The sequence below is a fragment of the Macaca fascicularis genome, chromosome X (assembly GCF_037993035.2).
Source record: "Macaca fascicularis isolate 582-1 chromosome X, T2T-MFA8v1.1".
In the NCBI taxonomy this organism is placed as follows: domain Eukaryota; kingdom Metazoa; phylum Chordata; class Mammalia; order Primates; family Cercopithecidae; genus Macaca; species Macaca fascicularis.
The window spans coordinates 38229746-38255725 of record NC_088395.1 but is presented as its reverse complement, the minus strand read 5'-3'; the positions used below and the strand labels follow the sequence as shown (position 1 = coordinate 38255725).

Sequence of the window (25980 nt, the reverse complement as noted above, 5' to 3'; positions counted from 1 at the left end):
TCTTAGGACTAGCTATTACAGTGCTCGATACCTGGGTAGTTATTTATCCCAAAGGAATAGTGTTTGCCTGTTCATATGAATGAAACAATTGTAATCTAATTGGTGTCAACATTTTTAAACTTTCACAAAGATTTTAAAACCTGTGTCACTGTGAATGAATTCTTTTCAGTTTCCCTGACATGAGGCTAAAGGACTTTTAGTAAAATTATACCTACACTTTATATTATAGAATAATTTCTGTTTTCTCTCCAGTTGCCTTTCACTTTTCTGTTGAAATCTGGATTTCCTTTTTCCCATTTAATCATTCAGATTATTTTCTAGATGAAATGACCAAAGAAGCAGAGATAGATAATTCTTCAACCGTAGAAAGCCTTGGAGAAACTACTGATATCTTGAATATGGTAATGATTTCCTATCTGTTTATCTAAATATGAGTTTGAATTTTAGTTCATTGTGTATGTGAATGTGTGTATACTTCCTATACTCTTATATGCATGAAAACCACTTTCTTGTTTCTTATTTTGTTTGTTATTTTTAACCAACTATGTTGAGGTATAATTCACATATAAAATTTGTTTTGATCCTCACATTATTAGTATGGCAATTGAGAGTGGATTCTATTACTATCTGAACTGTTTTCCCTTCATTATATATGTATATATGCACACATATATATAAAATTTGTACTATATATATAGTACAAACACATAGTATATATACTGTATTCTTTTTATAATATATATTTTTTATTTATTTCAGACACACATTATGAGCCTGAATTCCAATGAAAAGTCATTAAAATTATCACCAGTTCAGAAACAAAAGGTATAATATGGAGATTTATTTTCATTATTGTTGGTAAGAGCAGTTTAAGTTAATTTTTTGGATGGTTTTTGGAAAGAACACAAGAAACGTAAGCATTTACTTACTTTAGAATTTAAAAGACAGAGGGATACAATGTAGATAACCTCCATTTTGCCTTGTTCTGATGTTATGTATTTTCTGTAAAGAAACAAGAGTGGAAGCATTTTATTGCTGAAATTTGCTCTTTGGGATCACTAACTTAAGTTATACTAGCCATACTTTTCCTTCTGTCAAGCCATAGGTTATGATTGCAGTTCTTATGTGTAGGAAAAGACTACCATTTATTGATAGAGTGGCTCTCTGACTTTGGTTGAGTATGACTTTGAATGAATTACTATGCTGACTTTACTGAATGATATTAATATCTTTTTTAGCTTTACAATTTTGTGATTTTAGTGAAAATCTTTGATAACATTTCCCAATATTTGGTTGGGCTTTAATTTATCAAGAAATTGATAGCATAAAAATAAGATTAAACATTTGGAAATTAGAGACTGTTCATGGGTAGGAAAGAGAGACTTTTAATGAATAACAAATAGCAAAAGAAGGGAATAGGCTGTGGTTTTCACAACCATAGAGAGATAAAGGCCTGCCCTGAAATCCTTTGCTTTTCCTGGCTTTAAGGACTAGTGTGATGAATGAATGAGGGATTTGAGGATTAGGAAAATAAATTGGAGAAATGTAAATTGAGGGAAGAAGACTATAAAAAAATATTTAATTTCTATTTGTAGTGTCTTTGACATGTTTTCAAGTTTAAAACTCTTAACATTGAAGTCACTGAAGTGCAGGAGAATCATGCTAAATTGTTAAAATTTAGAACTAGTCCTCATTCGTTCTATCTATAATACTGAAAGGCATGGTGAATAACAGCATTCCTTTGAATATGGGAGAGCTGTTCGAACACAGTTGTAGAAGCTCAATGAATATTGACTGATTTTTGACTGGCTATACTTCCAAGCAGACACCTTTCTTGTTTCTTTCCTTCCTCTTCCCTTAGACTCCAGGCTGTCCGTCTTCTGGGCTGCTTTATTGTGCTAGGGAAAGAAAGGCATGTGCCTTTAGAAATCAGTTCTGGCAACCGGGCCTTCCTCTCTTAGGGCTCTTAAAAGAATCATGACTTTTTAAAGAGCAAGACCAAGAACAACCAGAAACGGAAAGCAATTGCTTTTAAGCTGACATATATTATATACTTTCTATAGTCCTTTTAAGTGTAGGCCCTACCAGGCCTACTTTAGTAAATGATAAAAGATTTATTATACTATTTCTGTGTATTAACTTGTTAATTTTTAACTTGTCATGTTTTAATAATCTCTTTGGCACAATAGGAACCTCTTCCTAGGCCTAATCATCACAGTTTATAAAATTTGAATTAGTGAGTTTTTACTATCCAGAGACCCAAATTCATTAGATATTTGCATCCATTAGCTTGTTTGTAGAATTTAGATCAGCAATTTGGTTTTGCCTTATTTGGTCCAGCAGGAAATTACTTTTATATTGTTAATACATTATTCAAATGTCAGTGTTTGATTTCATAGTTTTTATACAAATCTTACATTTTACACTTAATAGTCTTTCCTCTTAGTGTTCTTTCATTTATAGAAATTATTATAATTAAAGAATATAATCAGTACAAGGAAGAAGGTCAAAAATTTGAAAGTGCATATGAAGGTTTTGTTTAGAAAAGAAAAATATATTCGTTATTATTTAGTTTATAGATAAAAAACATTTCATGTGCAGTTTCTTCAGTTCTAGGAGTGGACTATTCATTTTTTTCAAATTTTACATTTTTATTTATTTTGTGAATTTTGTGGACTCAAAAGACAAATGAAAACTTGAAAATTAGGCCTGGCGTGGTGGCTCATGCCTGTAATCCCAGCACTTTGGGTGGCCAAGATGGGCAGATCACTTGAGGTCAGGAGTTCGAGACCAGCCTGGCCATCATGGTAAAACCTCATCTCTCTACTAAAAATACAAAAGTTAGCTGGGTGTGGTGGCGCACACCCATAGTCCCAGCTACTCAGGAGGCTGAGGTGAGAAAGTCGCTGGAACCCAGGAGGCAGAGGCTGCAGTGAGCTGAGATCATGCCACTGAGCTCCAACCTAGGTGACAGAATGAAACTCCGTCGCAAGAAAAAAAATTTGAAAATTAGAGATGATCGGGAAAGTGGGAAAAATATACTAAGCTGTACTATGTACAAGAAAAGCGTACTTTTTTTTTCTTTGAGATGGAGTTTCGCTCTTGTTGCCCACAGGCTGGAGTCCAGTGGCACAGTCTTGGCTCACTGCAACCTCCGCCTCCCGAGTTCAAGCAGTTCTCCTGCCTCAGCCTCCCGAGTAGCTGGGATTACAGGCATGTGCCACCACTCCCAGCTAATTTTTGTACTTTTAGTAGAGACAGGTTTTCACCATGTTGGCCAGGCTAGTCTTGAACTCCTGACTTCAGGTGATCCACCCGCTTCGGCCTCTTAAAGTGCTGAGATTACAGGTGTGAGCCACTGTGCCAGGCCAAGAAGTGTACATTTTTAAATAGCATCTTGCAAAATTAATCTCGAAGTTTTATGTAAGGATTGATTCGGATTGAGAAAAGAGGCAGAGAATAAATATTGATGGTATTGTGATTAATGGCAAAATTAAGGCAGGTAGTACGAGTTGAAAATTAAACACAGATACATGTTACTAAATCAAAATTAGATGTATCACAGACTAGAGAGTGGCACAAATGATCCTTAAAGAAAACAAAACTTCAGCAAACTATCTGGTAAAATTTGCTATTTTTATTCTCCTAGACTTATAAAAATGTAAAATCTTGGCAGTATTTAAAGTAGATAAGGTGTCCTTGTAAACTAATAGTAGTATGACTATGATAATTACTTCAAAAAATTTACAGAAACAACAAACAATTGGGGAACTGATGCAGCATACAGCTCTTACTGAAAACGATGATAGTGATGAATATGAAGAAATGTCAGAAATGAAAGAAGGGAAAGCATGTGAGCAACATGTGTCACGAGGGATTTTCATGACGCAACCAGCTACGCCTATCGAAGCATTTTCAGATGAGGAACTAGGTAATGACTCAGGCCAGGTGGGACCTCAGGCTGACACTGATGGAGAGGGTTTACAAAAAGAGGTATTTAGACATGAAAATAATAATGGTGTTGATCAACTTGATGCCAAGGAAATAGAAAAGGAAAGTGATGGAGGACACAGTCAGAAGGAATCAGAAGCAGAAGAAATAGTCAGTGAGAAGGAAACTAAACTGGCAGAAATAGCAGGTATGAAGGATTTAAGAAAAAGGGAAAAGAGCACAAAAAAGATGAGTTCTTTCTTTGGCAACTTACCAGATAGAGGTATGAATACTGAGAGTGAAGAAAATAAAGATTTTGTTAAGAAAAGGGAAAGTTGCAAGCAAGATGTGATCTTTGACAGTGAAAGAGAATCAGTAGAAAAGCCAGACGTTACATGGAAGGTGCAAGTGAGAGTCAGCAGGGTATAGCTGATGGATTCCAGCAGCCGGAGGCAATAGAATTTAGTAGTGGAGAGAAAGAGGATGATGAAGTGGAAACTGACCAAAACATATGGTATGGCAGGAAATTGATTGAACAAGGAAATGAAAAAGAGACTAAACCCGTAATATCTAAATCCATGGCAAAGTATGATTTTAAATGTGATCGCTTGTCAGAGATCCCAGAGGAGAAGGAAGGAGCAGAGGATTCAAAAGGAAATGGAATAGAGGAGCAAGAGGTAGAAGCAAATGAGGAAAATGTGAAGGTGCATGGAGGAAGACAGGAGGAAACAGAGATCCTATCAGATGACCTTACAGACAAAGCAGAGGTGAGTGAAGGCAAGGCAAAGTCAGCGGGAGAAGCAGAGGATGGGCCTGAAGGTAGAGGGGATGGAACCTGTGAGGAGGGTAGTTCAGGAGCAGAACACTGGCAAGGTGAGGAGAGGGAGGAGAAGGGAGAGAAAGACAAGGGTGGAGGAGAAATGGCGAGGCCGGGAGAGGGAGAGAAGGACCTAGCAGAGGAGGAGGAATGGGAGAAGAGGGATGGGAAAGAGCAGGAGCAAAAGGAGAGGGAGCAAGGCCATCAGAAGGAAAGAAACCAAGAGATGGAGGAGGGAGAAGGGGAGGAGGAGCATGGAGAAGGAGAAGAAGAGGAGGAAGACAGAGAAGAGGAAGAAGAGAAAGAGGAGGAGAAGGAGGGAGAAGGGAAAGAGGAAGGAGAAGGGGAAGCAGTGGAGGGAGAAGGTGAAAAGGAGGAAGGAGAGGTGGAAGAAGGAGAGAGGGAAAAGGAGGAAAGAGTGGGGAAGGAGGAGAAAGGAGAGGAGGAAGGAGACCAAGGAGAAGGGGAAGAGGAGGAAACAGAGGGGGAAGGGGAGCAAAAAGAGGAGGGAGGGGAAGTAGAGGAGGGGAAAGGAGAGGGGGAAAAGGAGGAAGGGAAGGGGGAAGAGGAAGAAGGAGAAGGGGAGGAGGAAGAGGAAGAAGGACAAGGGGAGAGAGAAGAGGAAGAAGGAGAAGAGGAGGGGGAAGAGGAGGAAGGAGAAGGGAAAGGGGAGGAGGAAGAAGGAGAAGAGGAGGGGAAAGAGGAGGAAGGAGAAGAGGGGGAAGAGGAGGAAGGAGAAGGGAAAGGGGAGGAGGAAGGGGAGGAAGGAGAAGGGGAGGGGGAAGAAGAGGAAGGAGAAGGGGAGGGAGAAGAGGAAGGGGAAGAGGAGGAGGAAGGGGAGGACGGGGAGGAAGGGGAAGGGGAGGAGGAAGGGAAGGGGGAAGAGGAGGAAGGGGAAGGGGAGGAGGAAGGAGAAGGGGAAGAGGAAGGAGAAGGGGAGGGGGAAGAGGAGGAAGGAGAAGGGGAGGGGGAAGAGGAGGAAGGAGAAGGGGAAGGGGAGGAGGAAGGAGAAGGGGAGGGGGAAGAGGAGGAAGGAGAGGGGGAAGAGGAGGAAGGGGAGGAAGAAGGAGAGGGAGAGGAAGAAGGGGAGGGAGAAGAGGAGGAAGGGGAGGTGGAAGGGGAGGAGGAAGGGGAGGTAGAAGGGGAGGAGGAAGGGGAGGTGGAAGGAGAGGAGGAGGAAGGGGAGGTGGAAGGAGAGGAAGAGGAAGGAGAGGAGGAAGGGGAAGAAAGGGAAAAGGAGGGGGAAGGAGAAGAAAACAGGAGGAACAGAGAAGAGGAGGAGGAAGAAGAGGGGAAGTACCAGGAGACAGGCGAAGAAGAGAATGAAAGGCAGAATGGAGAAGAGTACAAAAAAGTGAGCAAAATGAAAGGATCTGTGAAATATGGCAAACATAAAACATATCAAAAAAAGTTAATTACTAACACACAGGGAAATGGGAAAGAGCAGAGGTCCAAAATGCCAGTGCAGTCAAAACAACTTGTAGAAAACGGGCCACCAGGTTCCAAAAAGTTCTGGAATAATGTATTACCACATTATTTGGAATTGAAGTAACAAACCTTAAATGTGACCCGATTATGGCCAGCCAAACAATTTAAATGCCTTGCATATAACAGGCACTCATTACATGTTGTTAAATTGATTTTATGTCAGTTATTTTATGTGTAGTGAAAAAAAGCAACTGATGCAGCTGTGTTAAGGAGCCAAAGACAACAGGAGGCACTGGTAAATTTTGGCCTCTCTCAGACTAAAATTTTGGTGTATTTCACCCCCAAATTATAAAACCATAGCTAGAAAATATTAAAAGGTCATATCAGATTATTAACATTATATATTCATTAAAGGCAGCTTTAGGAAATAAGAATATACTACAAGAGTGTTTTGATTGTGTGTATAAATCATTCCATTTTTAAATGGCACAGATGCTTAAGGGCTATAAAAACTTCTAATTTCTTATAAATGTGTTAGCACTTTTTTTAAGTTAGTGATTACAGTTTACCTGCTGTATAGAATAATTTTCTAATAATGAATGGTATTCTGAAACTCAATTGAGGCATTCACATTTTAAAGAAAGTATTGTCTTTTACCTTTTATATGTTCTTTTTGCAAAAATCTACAAAGTGACAGCTGTGTTCAGAGCTTAGATCCCAAAAACGTGATCTCTTTTAGTTAGTATCTGGCCAGATGGCAGTATACCTAATGAAATGACTCACTGGGCTTCGGTTTCCTCATCTCTAAAATGGAGTGGATGAGATGATGTGATAACTGTAGTCCCTTCTAACTCTTAAATTCTTTTCATTCTCACAGATTTACTCTATCATTGTTACTCGTGTAGGAAACGTTTTAGGGAAGAAAAATTACACTTTAAAATTAATTTAGTTTTCTGTACAGTTGTTTTCTTTACTCTTGAAAAGTTATGACAGCTTTAATGACTCTTGTCTTCTGTAATTTTTTTATTTCTAAACTCCTGTCATTTCCAAGCTTTAACTGTACTTTATCAGAGCCTTCATTTCCGGTATGTGTTACATGCCCTCAATGTATTCATTGACTATTCTGTAATTTCAGTTTGTCTGTTGCTTGTCAGAATGTTTCAAGTAAAATAAAAAATTAAATGTATATAGTCAGAAATTCTTTGTGAAAAGATAAACCGTCTAGTATTAGATACTGAATTTTAGAGAGGCTAGATTTCCACTAGAGTAATTACAATTGTCCCTTAAAATTGTCCGTGTACACAGTGCAGCTAATTTATCTGATTATTTGTGGCTCCTTTTTCTTTTTTTTTATTATACTTTAAGTTCTAAGGTACATGTGCACAACGTGCAGGTTTGTTACATATGTATACATGTGCCATGTTGGTGTGCTGCACCCATTAACTCGTCATTTACATTAGGTATGTCTCCCAATGCTATCCCTCCCCCCTCCCCCCACCCCACGACAGGCCCCGGTGTGTGATGTTCCCCTTCCTGTGTCCAAGTGATCTCATTCTTCAGTTCCCACCTATGAGTGAGAACATGCGGTGTTTGGTTTTCTGTTCTTGTGATAGTTTGCTGAGAATGATCGTTTCCAGCTGCATCCATGTCCCTACAAAGGACATGAACTCATCCTTTTTTATGGCTGCATAGTGTTCCATGGTGTATATGTCTGTGGCTCCTTTTTCAACTGATTTCCTTTCATAGTCCCTTTTATATCCTGGACATGAGATATTTCTTATACTTAGTTTTATTAAGGAGGATTTTGATGACAGACTTCCTGTGAATTTTATGTAGTTGAATTCTTTGCACATTTGATTCTCTGGGTGAGAAAGAATATGAGGAAAAGTCTAGAATCATATTAAGTAAAGTATTTCCTAGGAGCAATTATAAATTTTACCTTAGCTGCAAGGATCTCTGGCAGCTTCCCCTAACTAACCAAATGTACTGATTTGGCATTGCAGTGCTTTACTAAATTCAACCGCATTCATTAAGGGTTAGTAGAAAAGAATTAATACTATGATAAAAATATATGTGCCAAACATGATTATTTAAAAAGTAGACTTAAAATGATTAAATAAGATGGATGACACAGAGTTCATAAAGAAAAAAACCTCCAGGGAAATGAGAAACTCTTAAACTCAAGTTATTAATGTAATAGCTATGGGCATTCATCTTCTATTGAAGAGATAATCAGCCAGTAATACTGAAACAACGTTCTAAAATACGCCCATCTCAGTATTAAACCTGGGCTGTATGTCCATGTTTAAATAGCATTTCTTCACATTTCCCTGACCAAAAACGTTTTGTGCTCTTTAGAAGTGGTAGTTCGTGCAAGCATTGTTTTCTTGTGGAGAGCACTGGCCTCCCTAGTCACTTTGAGACCAAAGCCCTTCTTCTGGTTTTGCACTTTTGAGCTGTCTGAACCTGGGCTAGTCTCTTAGCTTAGCAGTCCTCAATTTCTTCATCTGGAAAATTATAGAATGAGAATGAGTGACCTAAGGGATTCTATAGGAACGGCAGTTGTTCATTACCAGCTAGAGCTCTGTCACACCCAGATTTTCTGCAGTTCCTTTTTCCTCAATAAAAAATCTTGAGTGTCGTCACCAAAGTGACCCCACATTCAAACTAACTACTAGTTATACTGAAGTAAGCAGTTATCCTAAACTACTAAGCACACACTAACTTTCTATGCCCACTGTTGGGCAAACATTTATTTAATCACATGTGGCAGGTCTAGTACCCTTAAAAAGTTCATGGAGAGGAGTGTATTGTGGGTTAGGGGTGCGTTGGGGTACAAAAGACCCAGGTCTAGCCAGGCTTTCATTGACAGAAGTGATTTACATGTTTGTAAATTTTATATATCTCAGGAGAAAAAAAAAAGGAAGCTTAAGAATGAGACCACTTTGTCCCTCATGAATTAACACTTGGTTACATAGATTAAAATAACTGGTTCCTTCTTTCTTGTTCCCATCTGCTGGTTGTTCAGGCTTTTATAGTAGTTTATCACTGATCATTATTGAGGGAAGTGTGAGTAGTATGTATAGAATCCATTGAGTTACGTTTCCTAATGAGGACTCTGGCTGAAAAAGACTTTAAGGTAAGCTGCAAAGGATCACCTACCACACAAACTTCTGCTGCTGCTGCTGAACAGCAGCACTCCAGGTGAGTGCAACTGACATGTCTTCTGCTATGTCACTATAGAGAAACTTGCTAGACACTTACATAGCAAAACTAACATGTGACCATGGAAGAAGAAAAAGCCAAGCTTTTCTTGTTTCTGACCTGGAGAACTGAGTAGAAAGAGTGTTATTCAGCAAGATTGAGAATCAGGGAGCAGAAGCAGGTTTGGGAGGCAGTTTTTTACTGTTGAATTTAGATTGTCTGTAGGAGATGTTCAGGAGGCAGATACATGTATGGATCTGGAGCTCACAGAGATTGCTGAGTATCGACAGCTCGTAGATATAGTTAAAATTGGATTTGACTGAAAGGAAGTGTTCCTAGCGTGAATGGAGGAGAATTGAAGACAGAATTCAGAGAAATATCAGTAGGTAAGGGAGAGGTTGAAAAAGTGAAGTCTGAGGAAGTGTGGGAGCACACTTACTAGGAAAGAGAGATGCCACCCAAGCCAAAGAAGGGGTTTCAGAGAGGAAGGAGTGCTAGTAGCTGCAGAGAGAGCCTCTCAGAGGCAGCCTAGTAGAGGCCCAGGGGCAGAACCCACATTGCCAGGAAAGAATGAGCTCCAGGAAATCTGCTCTGCAGAGAAACAGAATCAGAATTGTGAACATTAAATATCAGATAGAGATATTTAATTTTTAAGATATTTAATTTTTTTAAGCATATTTCTCAGTTTAGGAAGGGAGATGTGTTTTCCAGAGACTTTGGTACTCTGGAGAAAAGATGATAAATTTTGTTCATAATTAATATATACTTAAGAATAGAGTGTTATTGATGTGAGCTTATGAACCAAAAGAAAAATCTGCAATGCTTTAAACGTTAGTGAGACGGAGAAAAAAAAGATCTGTGAGAACAGCCATTATTATTCTCAAATGGGGAGGTTTGGAAACATGGCCTCCAAAGTCCAGTAGAACTGAGTTAAAATCCTAGCCCTCCACTGATTAGCTGTGTGGACCCCTAGAAAAGTTGTGGTAGTGGTGGTGGTGGTTGTTATTTGACCTTTCTGAGTCTTATTTCCCTCGTTTGATAAAGGAAGGGACTTTTGATGATTAAATTACCTAACACGAGAAACATAGGCACTCAGCAAATGGTAACCTGTATCACTCTAATTATACTCTGCGGTCACACCAAGGTAGGTGCAAAGCTACACTCATGAATCTCCAGGTCATTAACTGATTTGCATGAGTTTAGTCCTGTGAACCTGACTTTTGTTTAAATGTAACATAATAGCAAAATACAAATTGGCTTAGAAATAGATCTGTGGGAATAAAGTAGATTGCAATAATGATAATGCTTAAGTATAAGGTGGAGTGAAACTATTACACACCATACATTAGTCAATAAATGCCCGTAAATATTTAAAGTGTATTGAAACGCTGATCACACTCATGTGGTTAGCCTAAAATGTAGGTTTGTTTTCTGTCACTGAACATTTCCCTCTGTGTCCTCACCTTGTTATCAAAATAAAAATAATTAGCACATAAGGTATAGTCGTGGATCGTGCGTTTGTTTATGGACAGCAAGAAAATCTTCTACAGAAAAAGAGGAGAAATAGTAAAGCATAAATCTGAAAATGAGAATAAAAATGCCTACCAGCAAGATATTCTATACTCTGAACATTTATTTGTGTAGGCCTGCCTATCAGAGTCAAACTGGAATGTATTCAGTGGTGAGAATACAGGATTAGGAATGACACAAGGGAGTGGTGCCTAGAAAGAAGGAAGAGTTTAAGAGATTATAAAGTGGTAGTATCGGCCAAGAATTTGGAGGTCACAACTGGCAGCCCATGGGTGCAATCTGGCCTGGAGACTTACTTTTACTTTGTTTGGTGCAGTAATTTTTTTTTTTTTTTTTAATCATATTGGTTGCCAACATTGAAATGTCAGGAGATTTTACATTTAAAAAATGTTTCTCAGCCAGGCATGGTGGCTCACACCTGTAATCCCAGAACTTTGGGAGGCTGAGGCCGGAGGATTGCTTGAGACCAGGAGTTCAAGACCAGCCTGGGCACGATGATAAAAACTTGTCTCTACAAAAAATTAAAAGATTAGTTAGGCATGGTGGCGTGCGCCCTGTAGTCCCAGCTACTCAGGAGGCTGAGGTGGGAAGATCGCTTGAGCCCTGAAGATCAAGGCTGTAGTGAGCTGTGATTGTGCCACTGCACTCCAGCTTGAGTGACAGAGTGAGGCCCCATCTCAATAATAATGTTTCTCGGACTTTTGGAAAGCCTGGGTCTGGGAGCATCGCACTCTGTGGCAACACTGACCTGAAGCTGAGCTGAGGCTGGCCCCCCTCTCCCCAGTTCCCATGGCTGCTTCCCTCACTGGCCTTGATGCTGGGCTCCTGGCTCACAATAAAAGGATGTATAGAGGACACAAAAACAAATAAGTGGACGTTTTAAATGAACTATTTTCCAGTGATAAGATCTGGGACATTATGGGGAAAAAGAAGTCCAAACTTTTTGTTTTTCGACAGTCGCACACTAAGAATTCTATCTTACTTTTTATGGAGGGGCCTTTACAAAATTATTTATACTTACTTACAAATATTTAGTATTTTGCTCATGTGTTACTTTTCTCTGTAATCTTTTTAATCTTTACACAAACCCTCTGAGGTAGGTATTGCTAATGTTATTTTTCCATTTTACAGGTAGACTATAAAATACATTCACTGGGTGCCATGCTCAGGCCATGAGTGATTAGATTAAGGCTTGGAAAGCAGTGCTTAGGGCTTTGTATTTAATGCCCTTCCCACCCCATACTACTGCTTCCATGATTTTCAGTGTAGTTAAAACATGAACTTAAATGTTAACTTTTCCTGTCCTAAAAAAAAAAAAAAAAGCTTGAAATTTTGGTTTTTCTACCTGATATAACTTAAATACAAAGTTTTATGCTATATTAACCTATCTGGGAAACATTTTCTACCCTATATGACATTGAAGCATACCAGAAATTCTGAATTATAACACAAAATTTTATACTTTATAGTTCTGGTTTGTTTTATTACTTAAAAAAAATTATAATACCCACAGACAAAAGTGCCTATCTCATACATGTATCGCTCAATGTATTTTTCACAAAGTCAACACACATCACAAACTGATCAGCATCCAAATCAAGGAAAAACACAGTACCAGCTCCCCCAGAAGCTCCACTGTAACCCCCTTCAGTCATTTCCCACTCCCAGCCCCACCCCCCAGCCCCCATCCCAGCGATCTCTCCTTCTTAAAGCATGCAATGTAATTGTGTTCTTAAGTAAAGGGAAACCTCAGTAGGAACCTTTGCTCTCTTGATCTGTTCCTTAAGAAATATGAAAAGTGTTGCCTTGGACCAGACCAGAGTCTGCACCTGACTGTGCCATGCCTGACCAATGAAACAAAGGGTCCTTTTGTGAGAGGTCAGGCCCATTCACTTCTTTACCGTGATCCTAATGCAAGACACAGATGCATACTGACCATTTCAGACTACCTGTTTACGTCTTATATGGTTCTAGTGCCAAGAATGTACTTAAACTTTACCCTTTCTTTTTATAAAATGACAGTATTCTGCCAGTCACTCCCAAATTGTTTCAGTTTAAAGGTAAGTGCTTTCTGTGATTTCAAGTAGTCGTCCAGATGTGTTTAGAATAATTTTAAATGTGCTTAGTGTGAGTGCTATGTGATTTCTAGTGAAAATGTCATTTTCTAATAGCTTTCTCAAATTTAGAAAATGATATAGTTCCAAAAGTTCTTCATTGTTACAGATTTCTTAAAGTTAATGAGTAAAATTGTAGTTTGTTATGAGTGTTTTACTTATTTCTAAAATAAGGTAAAACTCCCAAGTGTCTTTTTGTAATAGCATGATATTATCCTGTGGTTACATGAATACCTCAGTTAACAAGCCCAGTTGGAGTTTACCCAGATGCTAGGTTAGCCAGGCTTTCCAAGTAATTGAGGATTATGCTGGGAACACAGCTCACTGATCCCTCCCTCTGTGAAAAGAGGGGCATAATCTGAAATCCTTTGTCTCAGGAGCACTGTTCTTTTTAGTTAACCTTTCGTTTATGTATATTTATGAAGACAACTATCAGTCATAAGTCTTAAATCTAGTAATCTTCCCATTCCCTTTCAAAGTGAAGTTTTTTCTGATAATTTTAGCTACCCATAATGTATACCTGGCTAGGCATGATACACAATATAAGTCACTCAAAGGGAAAATCAGGCCAGGCGTGGTGGCTCACGCCTGTAATCCTAGCACTTTGGGAGGCCGAGGCAGGAGGATCACCTGAAGTCAGGAGTTTGAGACCAGCCTGGCCAACATGGCGAAACCCCGTCTTTACTAAAAATACAAAAATTAGCTGGGTGTGGTGGTGGGTGCCTGTAATCCCAGCTACTCGGGAGGCTGAGGCAGGAGAATCACTTGGACCCGGGAGGTGGAGGTTGCAGTGAGCCAAGATTGCGCCACTGCACTCCAGCCTGGGTGACAGAGCGAGACCCTGTCTCAAACAAAAACAAAAAACGGGCGGTTGGAATCATGCAGACAAAAACAAAGCTTAAAAGTAAATAGTAACTACCTCGTGTTAACCCTACGCAGTCTAATCAATCATCATTTGAAATAGCTGTCTGCCCTGGTACCATGTTCCTTTCTCCCACATTCCTCTCTTGCATACATTGCCCCATGACCTTGGATTAACCTAAATCTAGTTCTTCCTGAGTAACTTCTGAAACTCTTTTTAAAATCTCAAAGCTTCACTTACTTAGGACTTCCTGTCCTCAGTGGGAATGCTATTAGGCCACGCCTTTGCAAATTGGCCTGAGGATGACACTAATGTTTATTACTAAGGTGTACTGTATACACATCCTCTTCCTAGCCTGGACTTTGGCATTTTATATTTTTACCAGAAGAAAGGTGAGTTAAATTTTAGAGGCATTGTTTTCCAACCATGATTCTGTCAAGTATCAATCAGGCTTTATCCTTAGCCAAACAGCCACTAGAAAGCTGACCACCAAAAGCTAATTACAGCGTTGAAGGGGATATGGTCTGAAGCAAATATTGCCGAGGTGAACTTTGTACAAATGTTATTTGAAGGAGTAAATGGCACTGATTACTGCTTCACATATTTTGGAAACAGTTATAATAGACTATAAATAAAGTTATAACTTAAGTGTGTAAATGAAAAGTATGGGGGGGAAATCTAATGAGAAACCTAATATCTTAATGACAATAAGAGTATTTCACCCAAAATTAGAAAGTTAAAAAAAAAATTTCAGTGTAGAATAAAGGTTAAAACTAATATTTTCTGCCTATATTTAATAAGCATTCCATGATTTACTATCAGTCTATCAAATCCATAGACAGGTTCTTTTATCATTTGGATTAGCTGGCCAGTAGCCAGATAGAACAAGTTCTGCCTCTGTCTGGTTTTCCTTCTGTTTTTAATAACCATGAGCAAACCATTTAAACTATCTATGTTCCTTTATCTTTTATCCTGGAATGTAAGTAATTATACTTACCTTCCTCATGACTATCAGTGAATTGTTCTTCTGAAGTGATTCTAAATCCCTATATTTTGGAAAATGAACGTAATATATAGATATGATTATGTTATAATGCTACAGTAGACAGAAAGCTTTTTAAACTTTTCTCAAGGTTAAAAGCACTCTGAGACAACCAAGAAAGACTATTTAATTTTTTTTCCATTGCAACCTTGCCATGGGTGCTAATAAGAATTTTGGAAATCCTAGTCATTGAAATAGAGTGGCATGCGTAAAATCCTTGTTAATATAGTAACTTGATATTCAGGATAGATTATGCAGTGTTCTTTGGCTTCAATATTTGAATTAATATTTTTATGGTTTTTTTAGATGACACAAATTATGACAGCAATATCAAATCCCTAGTTCTTTAAAAAGAAAGTCTTACTCTTCTCTGATGGTTAATTTTGTCACAGGATGATGAATTTTCTAAAACTGAGGAACTACAACTGGAAGATGTGGATGAGGAAATTAATGCTGAAAATCTGGAAAGCAAGAAGAAAATTGTGGGAGATGATGAAAGTGTTCCTACAGGTTCCCACAGTAAAACAGAAGGAGCAGAAAGAACCAGTGATGATAGCTCAGCTGAAACCATTGAAAAGGTATGATGCTAGGTGCTTAAATCCTGACATCCTGGGAGAAAACATACGGGTTCTCTAGTTTCTGCAGAGGACAGATCCCAGTTGCCTTTGGGATCAGAAATACTTCCATGAATATCTTCATTCATGTGCCATAGGAGAAAGGCTTTGTCTTATTTGTGAATTAAGCAAACTTTGTCTCTAGCACACTTTCTAGAATGCTGCGTGGTAGCATTCTGCCTCCTGCATAAGTGGAAGTAGAGTGGTATGGGCCAGGATAGTACAGTGTTGGGAAATTAACCAAGAAGTTCAACACTCAGTCCTTGAAATGTTGAAAGTGCAAAGTTAGGAGCCCTGGCACTGGTGGCAGAAATGGGTGTGTATGTGTATGCACACTTGTGTATGTTTTCATGTGTGAATGAATGAAAGTTGGTGATAGCAGTATTTGAAGTTGTGATCAGTTCTTCAAAGGTGCAGCCTAGACAAAAGTATGTATAGAAGGAATAGGAGAAGATATCACTAAGGAAGCAAAAATCACCCTGAAAGTGGAGCTAGAGATGCCCAAAACATAATCTCTTCCATTGTCAGTTTTGACCGAGAGTGACCTTGCTAGGAGATAGTTGGTAGGTTTGAAATCATTTATTTGCTAACATTACTCTGGATTAACTTCAGAAGTATGGAATTCCGCAACCCAAACTGAATGACATTGTACTCATTCATTTTTGTTTTCATTTTTTTAGCCTCTCATGCAGAACACTGAGTTAGTCATACCTTCTAGTTGATGAAACACTGTCATCATTGGTCTGTGCAAGGCTCTTCTCATGTAAATGTATTCTCTTTTAGCTCCATTCCTCTTCCCCTTTTTCCCTAACATAGACAACCACTGAAACATTTTTGTTGTTTTATTTGAATGGCATTGTGCTAAAGGTCATTCTTTTCCTTGGTTCTTTCTTTATCCGAGACTCCTTTCTCTCACTAAGAAAAAAAAATATTCTAGCAGTTACTGTTTTCTTTCAGAAGAAGAAAATGATTCTGTTTATAGGAAACATTTATGAGTTCAGGTTAGGGTGGTCCTTAAGATTATTTAACACAGCAATCATTAAATACCAATTTGACACTGTAAAATGTTGAGACGAGTCATATGCCAATTAGCATTCATGAATCTTCTTTGAGGAGAATTCTTGAGTCATACAGTGTTTTTAATCACACAATTTTAAGCCAGGAGGACATTTGGAATCAGTCAGCATCTAAGACCCCTCGCTTTACAAGAGCTCAGCAAAGTGAAGTAATTGTCACATGTTTATGTCGTTAGCTAGAGGCGGACTCTGGAACCTGCTTAAAGATTCAGACTAAGTTTTCTAGAACAGCACAGAAATGGTTTTTGTTATATTGCTTTGTTACTGTTTATAGAAAGAAAAAGCCAACCTGGAGGAACGGGCCATTTGTGAATACAATGAAAACCCAAAAGGTATGAGCATGTTTGATAACATACATACATACATGCATACATATATATGTGTGTGTATGCCATAATTGAGTAATTATAAGCTTACATGTAAGTTTACATATATGTTATAATTTTTACTGTCATATGATCCTCATAACAAGCTATGAAATATGTGATACAGACTTATCTGTTCTTATATATAACCACCACAGCTTCTTCACATACAAATATTTGCATTATTCATGGCTACTTATGTGTCATTGGTAAGGATTTTTTTTTTTTTTTTTTTTTGAGAGTTTCACTCTTGTTGTCCAGGATAGAGTGCAATGGCGCGATCTCGGCTCATTGCAATCACCACCTCCCAGGTTGAAGTGATTCTCCTGTCTCAGCCTCCCGAGTAGCTGGGATTATAGTCGCGTGCTACTACGCCTGGCTAATTGTTGTATTTTTAGTAGAGATGGGGTTTCGCCATATTGGCTAGGTGAATCTCGAACTCCTGACCTCAGGTGATCCTCCCGCCTTGGCCTCCCAAAGTGCTGGGATTACAGCATGAGCCACCGTACCCAGCTGGTGTTAAGGAATTTAAGCAGCCTTTTTACTACCTTTTCTCTCTTTATTGAATCAGTATTATTAAATCAAGATTTTGCCCCAAATTCCAATTTGTATCTCTAGTGCACACTGCCAGATTCCATTGCCCAACCAAGTTGGGACTACTGGGCTGGCCTAAAGCTACAATGGCCACCCAGTTATTTACCCCTGAGGGCCCAGACCTGAGTCTCTTACCATAAACACTGAAGAGAAGTCCTTTCCCAAGCCTACCTATTAGTGTCAGAGAACAGGTGCTGTAGAATAGAAGCAACTGTGATTGCCCTTGCAATCTACATAATCTAGACCCAAATCATCTGTGTTTCTGTAGTACGACTCCCACATTGTTTCCACACCATCACGCTGCAGTATGCATTTTACTGTGTTCTCATAAAAAAATAACTATCTGTAATACTGGATATCTGATCTAAACTTAAGTGAAGAATGAATAGTTTCCTTAATCCTATTCCTTTTAACTTCTGCCACAAGAGTTATACAATATTTTAAGCAAGTGTTAAAAAATGTATCACCTGTAAGTATACTTAACATATAGCCTAAAGCACTACAAAGAAATTAAATATAAGCTTTAAGTAGTTGATAATATAAAATTAAAACAATGCATATGCTTCACAAGTATACTTTAAAGATAATTATTCAGATATAGAACATGTGGATTAATTTGAAACAAAAAATAGCATATCCATTTGAGTACAAAGAATGTAATTATAACTAGGTTAATTTTTAAAGTAATTCGTATTTTACAGAAGTCTCTAACATTTACTATTACCTTTGTAGCTGTATTTGGATACTGGTCATCTAAACATTTACAACTTTGTTGAGGTCATTCTGGGCTTTTCACTTTACCTCAACTTTTCAGGAAATATGCAGTGTAGATATTGTCCACTACTCCAGGGGTGAGCTCTTTTCGTATTACCCCACAACTCAGGGTTCATAGAGTTTCACTGAGAGCATCAGGTCTTTTCTTTTCCCTATTAGTTAAAACTAGTATTTCTGAATGATCCAATTGTAGGATACATGCTTGGTGATGCAGAGAGCAGTTCATTAGAAATCCTAGAAAATAGTGAATCAACAGCAAGCAACGACATGAAAAAAACACAGAAGGTAAGTGAAATGAATTGTCTTTTTTAATGCTAAGACCAAAGTGTTGAATTGTTCCTTTTACTTTTCATATGGCGATCCACATAATGTAACTATCTTAGTATGAGTTTTTATGGCCCCAAAACCTGAAGAATTTCAGGTGATGTCACATATTTTTAATATACTACCTTTCCTTTGGTTAGCATTTGAATGAAGATCTTCTTTTCATCCTTTTACTTTATGTTTTACATGTGTCTCTTGTAAATGGCCTATACAGCTGGATTTTGTCTTTGACATTTTTAACATGCATACCTAAAATCTAAAGCTCATCAGTATTCCTATCTTTTTTCCCAAATAATGCCAGGACCTTAGAAGAATTTTCTTGCCTATCACCTCTTCTTTCTTATTTTAGAAGTTATGTTACCCAGTATTTAAAATTTTTTAACATCACAAATCATATGTTTTTAGTAATTTTTATACTACTTTTTTACTCAGCTGTCCTTTCTGGAATTCTTATTCTTCCTGAAGAAATATTTTGGAAGTTCCTATCACAGGTGTCTGTTGATAGTTACAACTTTTAGTTTCTGTTCACTTGAAAATATGTTTATTTTACCATAGTTCTTGAATGATAGTGTGACTGGTTGACAGTTACTTTCTCTTAGTATCTGCTCCCATTATTGCTGTCTATAATTTCGCTTTAGTATAATTGCTGATAACTTTGTATATAACCTGCCATTCTCTATGGCTGCTTTTTAGATTGTCTTTGATGTTTTCAGTTCACTATGAGATGCTTGAGTATGGAATTTTTTTTTTTTTTTTTTTTTTTTGAGACGGAGTTTCACTCTTGCTGCCCAGGCTGGAGGTGCAATGGCGCGATCTTGGCTCACCACAACCTCTGCCTCCCGGGTTCAAGCGATTCTCCTGCCTCAGCTTCCCAAGTAGCTGGGATTACAGGCATATGCCACCACACCTGGCTAATTTTGTACTTTTAGTAGAGACGGGGTTTCTCCATGTTGGTCAGGCTGGTCTCGAACTCCTGACCTCAGGTGATCTGCCTGCCTTGGCCTTCCAAAGTGCTGGAATTACAGGCTTGAGCCACCATGCCCAGCAGATATGGATTTTTAAATTTTAACTTACTTGGAATTTATTATGACTCTTGAATCTGAGAATTCATGTCATTTGTCATTTTTTTTTTAAATTCTCATCCATTATATATTTGAATATTTTCTCTCCCCCCCTTTCAAATTCTGATATAAAACTTTTTATTTTATGGTACATGTCTTTTAATATCACCTTCATATTTTCTATGTGTAAGTGATATTCTGGGTAATTTCAGGGCCTTCATCAATTCCATAGTTTCTCTTCAGCTGAGACTACTTGGCTATTTAACCTACCTATTAAGTTTTAATTTCAGTGACAACATCTTTCACATTTTAAGTCAAGTTGTATTTTTGTTCTTTTTTAAATCAATCTGGTCTTTTAAAATCAGTATCTTGTTTTGTGTGTGTGTGTTTTTTTTTAATTCTAGTCCTTTAAGCACACTTAGTTTACATTCTGTATTTAGTAATTCCAATGTCATTCTTAGGAGTCTAAACATGTGTGTTGCTTTGGCTGACTTGCTAATGGTGATTTGTTTCCATATGTGTTTTGAAATTTGTATTGTGAGTTCATGTTTCACTGGGACTTTTTTTGTGGAAATCCTTTAAGGCCTCAGAGTAAATCCATCTCTAGAGAGTTTGCATTAGCCTTTATTAGCTCTGGAATGACTGAGGGACCACTTTAAGTTCATTTCTCATTTAAGGGTTGACCACAATGTTTGTAGGTAGACTTATATTAAGGGCATAGTACTTAGAAGGTCCTCACATTATGTAGGGTTCCCCTCATTTTGTGAGATCAAATTGTTTCAAAGTTAAAGGTCTAAGTTATGAGTCAGCAGATGCTATTTCAGTTCTTAATCACCTCTGGAGCTTCCTGTTCCTTCTTTCTTTTTTGGTCTACAAGAATTTCCCTTAGTTTTTGGGGAGATTGCCTGCACATTATAAAATTTTATTTTTTATACTTAATCAGCATTTCTTGGTATTTTATAGTAGCAGACTTTTTGAAGTTGTATATTTCTTCACCTTTTGAAGTTGTGTATTTCTTCACCATAGCAGGAACAGGAGTTCTTCCATTTTAATCCATAGATCCTTTTTCTAGACTCTTACTTTTTGGATTACCACTTTTTGCCCTAGTTTCTCCACTCTTTAAAGCTGAAGGTAAGCTATTATCATTAGCACCATTTTTATTTCTGGAAGAGCCAAATTTTCACCTGGTTTTTGTTTCCTGCTTTTTGTTTTGGCATCTTGTCAAAACCATTATTTGTGTTACCACTCTTCAAGAATCCTATTTTCTTCCTGGCTACATTCTCAAAGGGCCTAAATCAAATGAAACTTTTGTCACCTTCATCTCTTCTGCATGTGGCCCTGTTGGCCACTCCCTTCTTGATGTATTTTTCTCTCCTGACTTCAGAGCTGCCTAGTTTTCCCGATTTTGTACGTACAAACCTTGGTCCTCAGTTCTAGCTCCTCTTCTGCCTGCCTCTCACTCTGCTCTTTTTGTCTCTTTTCTTATATTCTGTTTTCTACCTGCCTGGAATCTCTGGGTTATCAGGGCTACTTTCATCTCTTGCTTATATTCTACGTATCTGTAGCCCCAGCCTCCCCTGAGCAGCAGCTCCACATATTCGACTGCCTACTCAGACCCACACACACACAGGCTCACAGCCATCGTTTGGCAGCACTAACTTTTTTTTTTTTTTTTTTTTTTTTTTTTTTTTTTTTTTTTTTTTTTGAGTTAGAGTCTCGCTCTGTCGCCCAGGCTGGAGTACAGTGGCACAATCTTGGCTCACTGCAAGCTCCACCTCCTGGGTTACGCCATTCTCCTGCCTTAGCCTCCCAAGTAGCTGGGACTACAGGCGCCCGCCACTACCTCTGGCTAATTTTTTTTTTGTATTTGTAGTAGAGATGGGGTTTCACTGTGTTAGCCATGACGGTCTCGATCTCCTGGCCTCATGATCCGCCCGCCTCGGCCTTCCAAAGTGCTGGGATTACAGGTGTGAGCCACCGCGCCCGGCCAAGCAGCACTAACTTTTTGCCAGAAGTTCTCATCTACAGGAGTGGGGAGGTACATTGCTCTCCTTCAGAATATTACAATAGAAATTCACTGTAGCTGCCATACACTGAGAATCACAGACATGTCCTGAAAATTACCCCTCCTGGATACATTGAAAAGTTACAATAGGTAATATTCTAATTTTAATATATTTTTTCTCTTACAAACTTAACAAAGTGAAACATTAAATTTGTTCTTTGAAGAAAAAGATAATATATCACCAAGGTGTTGATGGTGTTGAATGTTAGACCCTGAGAGGTCTTGTGGTTTTAGGGTGGAATCCTGACTGCCTTTTGGTGAAAGGAAAAATACAGGTGCTAAGAATGCACCTTAATACATGTGGTACCCCATAAAGAGATGATGAAATCATGTTCATACTTGTTGAAAATGATATCCCCTAAATACTGTTAAGTGAATGTTTCACTTATGGAAATGAATATTTGTGTGTGTGTTTTTTTCCTAGATTTTTCTATTCAAAAGGGTCCCCTCAATAAATCAAAAGATGGTCAAGGATAACGATGAGCCGCTCTCAGAGATAAAATCCAAAGGAGAGCAGATCATTTTAAAAAGCGATAATAAAGATGCTGACCAGAACCACATGAGTCAGAATCATCAGAATATTCCACCAGCAAATACAGAGAGAAGATCAAAATCCTGTACAATACTATAAATATATATTTATGTTTTCACAGTCACCAAGTGTACTGTAATTTATACTTGAAAAACATTATAATTTATGAAGGAAAGTTTCTGATGGTAATCTTTTAAAGATATAAGTCAACATGTTTTATTCGGCTTCTATCAGTGTGACCAGTTTTGATATTTATTTATGCTAATATTTTTAACAAGTTGTTTCAAAATATGTGTATCTCAAATTCTCCCTCAAGTGTTGTGGCCTTAACTGTTCGGTGTTGCAATAAAAAATATATTTTTATACATTGAAAATTGAAATAAGATATTTCATAGTTTTTACTAAACAATTTGACTTCTTTATAATTTTATAAGGCAATATTTGCAATCTCATGACACTGTAACAGTTTTTGATGTATTTACAGTTTTTACAAAACTGAGGTAAAATTGTTTATAATGAACATATTTTAATAAACTGTATCTGGTCAGTTCCACTGTTAAAATTGATGAGTATTAATAAAATTAGGAGGTGCTTGGCATTAGCAATTGACAAAATGGGGGCAAAAATAATTTTAAAATATAGACGTATGCAAAATGCATTTACCCCTGAGTAAAGAAAATTTCATTGCAACTGTATAAACAGTACATCTTGTGGACAACTGAGTGCAGAAGTTTCTTTGCTTCCCACTCCTTTCTTTTTCTTTTTTTCTTTTTTTTTTGAAACAGAAGCTCTGTCACCCAGGCTGGAGTGCAGTGGCACAATCTCGGCTCACTGCAACCTCCGCCTTCCGGGTTCAAGCGATTCTTCTGCCTCAGCCTCCCGAGTAGCTGGGACTATAGGCACACGCCACCACACCCGGCTAATTTTTGTATTTTTAGTAGAAACAAGGTTTCACCATATTGGCCAGGCTGGTCTTGAACTCCTGACCTCGTGATCCGCTTGCTTCAGCCTCCCAAAGTGGTGGGATTACAGACGTGAGCCACCGTGCCCAGCCCCTACTCCTTTCTTTAGGGAAGTGATTTGCCATGAAAACATTGCAGATTATGTGGTATCATCTGGAGCGTTTGACCATTCCACCCATCACCACCATAGGAGAGGTGAACATAGCTAGGCTTGCTCATTTCAACTGTCTCTGGCATTGACAGTAGTAACCACATTTGGTTCAGTCACACAGTGCTCTGCCACAAAGAATAGGAATGATAAAGCTGCTAAGTCTTGTGTCATTCCATTTTTGTATTGCTATACCTACCTGAGGCTGGGTAATTTATAAAGAAAAGAGGTTTAATTGGCTCATGGTTCTGTAGGCTGTACAGGGAGCTTAGTGGCATCTGCTCAGCTTCTGGTGAGGCTTCAGTTAGCTTGTACTCATGGCAGAAAGCAAAGCGGGAGCAGGCACGTCACATGGTAGGCGAAAGAGGAAGCAAGAGAGAGAGGGTGGAAGTGCCACATTCTTTTAACCAACCAGATGTTACATGAACTCTTGAGTGAGAACTCACTCATTATGGGAGAGGAAGGCACCAAGACATTCATGAGGGATCTGCTTCCATGACCCGAAATACCTCCCACCAGGACCCACCTCCAACATTGGGGATTACATTTCAAGGTGAGATTTAGAGGGAACAAACATCCAAACCATATCAGGTCTACTCTGATAGAAACATTGTTTGTTTATGCTCTCAGGTACTACTTATTCAATGGAGCAAACTATCTTCATTTTCCCCATTCTAACTTGTGAATAGAACATTTTCTTCTTTAGTCACAGTGACCATTGCTCCATTTAAACAAAGAAAAAGAAACTTTGTCTTTGCATTTCATGCACAGGGGTTGTAAGGATGTTAATTCAGAATAGATGTGATTTTGAAATCTTAAAAAGTAGTCTTCTGTGTAAATGTTACATTTAGTAGAATTTTAATTTTATTAAAGGTAAATATAATAAAAAGTGGCTATTGCAATGACAGTACAATATTGCAAAAATACTAAAATATAAACTACAGGAGTCAAGTGGAAGTAAAGCTCACAAGTGGTAGTAAGATATGTCAGTTGTGGTAGGCAGAATTCTAAGATGACCCCCAAGGTTCTCACCTGCTGGTGCCACATGCTCTCAATAATCCCTTCCTCATGAGTGTGGGTTGGACCAGTGAATATGATGGCATGTCATGTCTTTGCTTAGGTTACATATTGTGGAAAAGAGAAAAGATTTTGCAGATGTAATTAAAATTCCTTGTTAGTTGACTTGAAGTTAAGCAAAAAAGAGATACTCCTAAGTGGCCATGACCTAATCAGATGAGCCCTTTCTAAGAGGCTCTAAAGGTCTGACATGGAAGAAGTCAGAGAGATTCAAAACAGCAGAGATGCTCTCCTGTTGGGCTTGAAGAAGCCAACTGCCATATTTATGGAGAGGGCCATGTGCCAGGGAGTAGTGGACAACCTTTAGGATTGGAAGGCCTCAGTCCTACAACTGCAAGAAATTTAATTCTGCTAGCACCCAGTGAGCCTGGAAGGGGAACCTGATCCTCAGATTGGACCACAGCCCTGGCTGGCACCTTGATTACAGCCTTGCGAGACCCTGAGCAGAGGACCCAGTTGGGCAGTACTCAGACTACTGACCCATAAAAACTGTGAGATAATAAATACATGTATCTGTCCGCTAAATTTATGGTAATTTATTGTGCAGCAGTAAAAACTAATAACACTTGTATTATGGGACAGAACCTGTCTGTATGGTGGCTTCCTTCATCAAAGCCAACAGGGAAGGGTCAATAGACTCTGCTAACAAGACAGAGGTCATAATTTTAGGTTACATGATCATGAAAGTGACATCCATCTCTGCCAAATTCTGCTGGCTAGAAGCAAGTCACAGGTCCCACCCACACTCAAAGTGAGGGGATAGCACAAGGGCATGAATACCAGAACGCAAGGATCATAAAGATCATCTTAGAACCTCCCCACTGTACTGGTCATTTGGCCAGTCATTCAAAAAGAGAAAGGGACAGCTTAGAGATCAAGGAAATCAAATCGCTTTTAGGCAAATAGCTTATTTCCAAAGAAAGGATTAAGTCCAGACACTTGGAGGAGGTGCATGAGACAAACCTTACCAAGCAGATGGAGTATCCCTGCTTTGTTAGAGGTCTCAAAACAATTGATACTTTTTAATAAGGTGATTTGTTGAAAATCATCAACACCAAGAGATCATTTTAATAATAAGGGTACACATTTGTATAAAAACCACTATAAAAACATACCAGCCATCTGCCCTTGGGCTTTGAATACTTGTATTATATTTCTTTTCTAGATTTGGTTCCCTATCTGACATTTACATTGAAGAAATACCAAGTATCTCCTATATGCCAGAAACTAAGAAAACAAAGCTACAGTTACATGTGAGTGAAATGAAGAAAATGGGGTGTGACTCTGATAATCAATAAGAGATATTATGGCAATTTAAAAACCTATTTTCTAAATGAATGGACACTAAACTTAAAATATATCTGAGAACTCTTTAAAAACACAGACGAGATAATCGATAGAATTGAATATAATGATCAATTTATACTAGTTTCAAAAATAAATGGAGTTGCATTTACTGAT

The 25980-nt window shown here is 38.3% G+C and overlaps 1 protein-coding gene across 46 annotated transcripts in view; it reads left to right on the top strand.

Annotated features, from left to right (window-relative positions):
* Positions 1–22894, top strand: part of RPGR (retinitis pigmentosa GTPase regulator) — a 58794-nt gene extending 35900 nt beyond the window's left edge. For 13 of the 46 annotated variants that reach the window (XM_074030271.1, XM_074030269.1, XM_074030263.1 and 10 more), the window contains 4 exons: positions 310–401; positions 760–825; positions 3751–3931; positions 4546–7361. In XM_074030271.1, the coding sequence (XP_073886372.1) occupies positions 310–401; positions 760–825; positions 3751–3931; positions 4546–6299 (2093 nt within the window). In that variant the 3' untranslated portion in view covers positions 6300–7361. Of the gene's footprint in view, positions 1–309; positions 402–759; positions 826–3750; positions 3932–4545; positions 7362–15319; positions 15506–16891; positions 16950–18543; positions 18636–22224 lie in introns of those variants that run through there. The other 33 variants (XM_074030287.1, XM_074030289.1, XM_074030286.1 and 30 more) reach the window with 7 other exon arrangements.
* The last annotated feature ends 3086 nt before the right edge of the window (positions 22895–25980 follow it).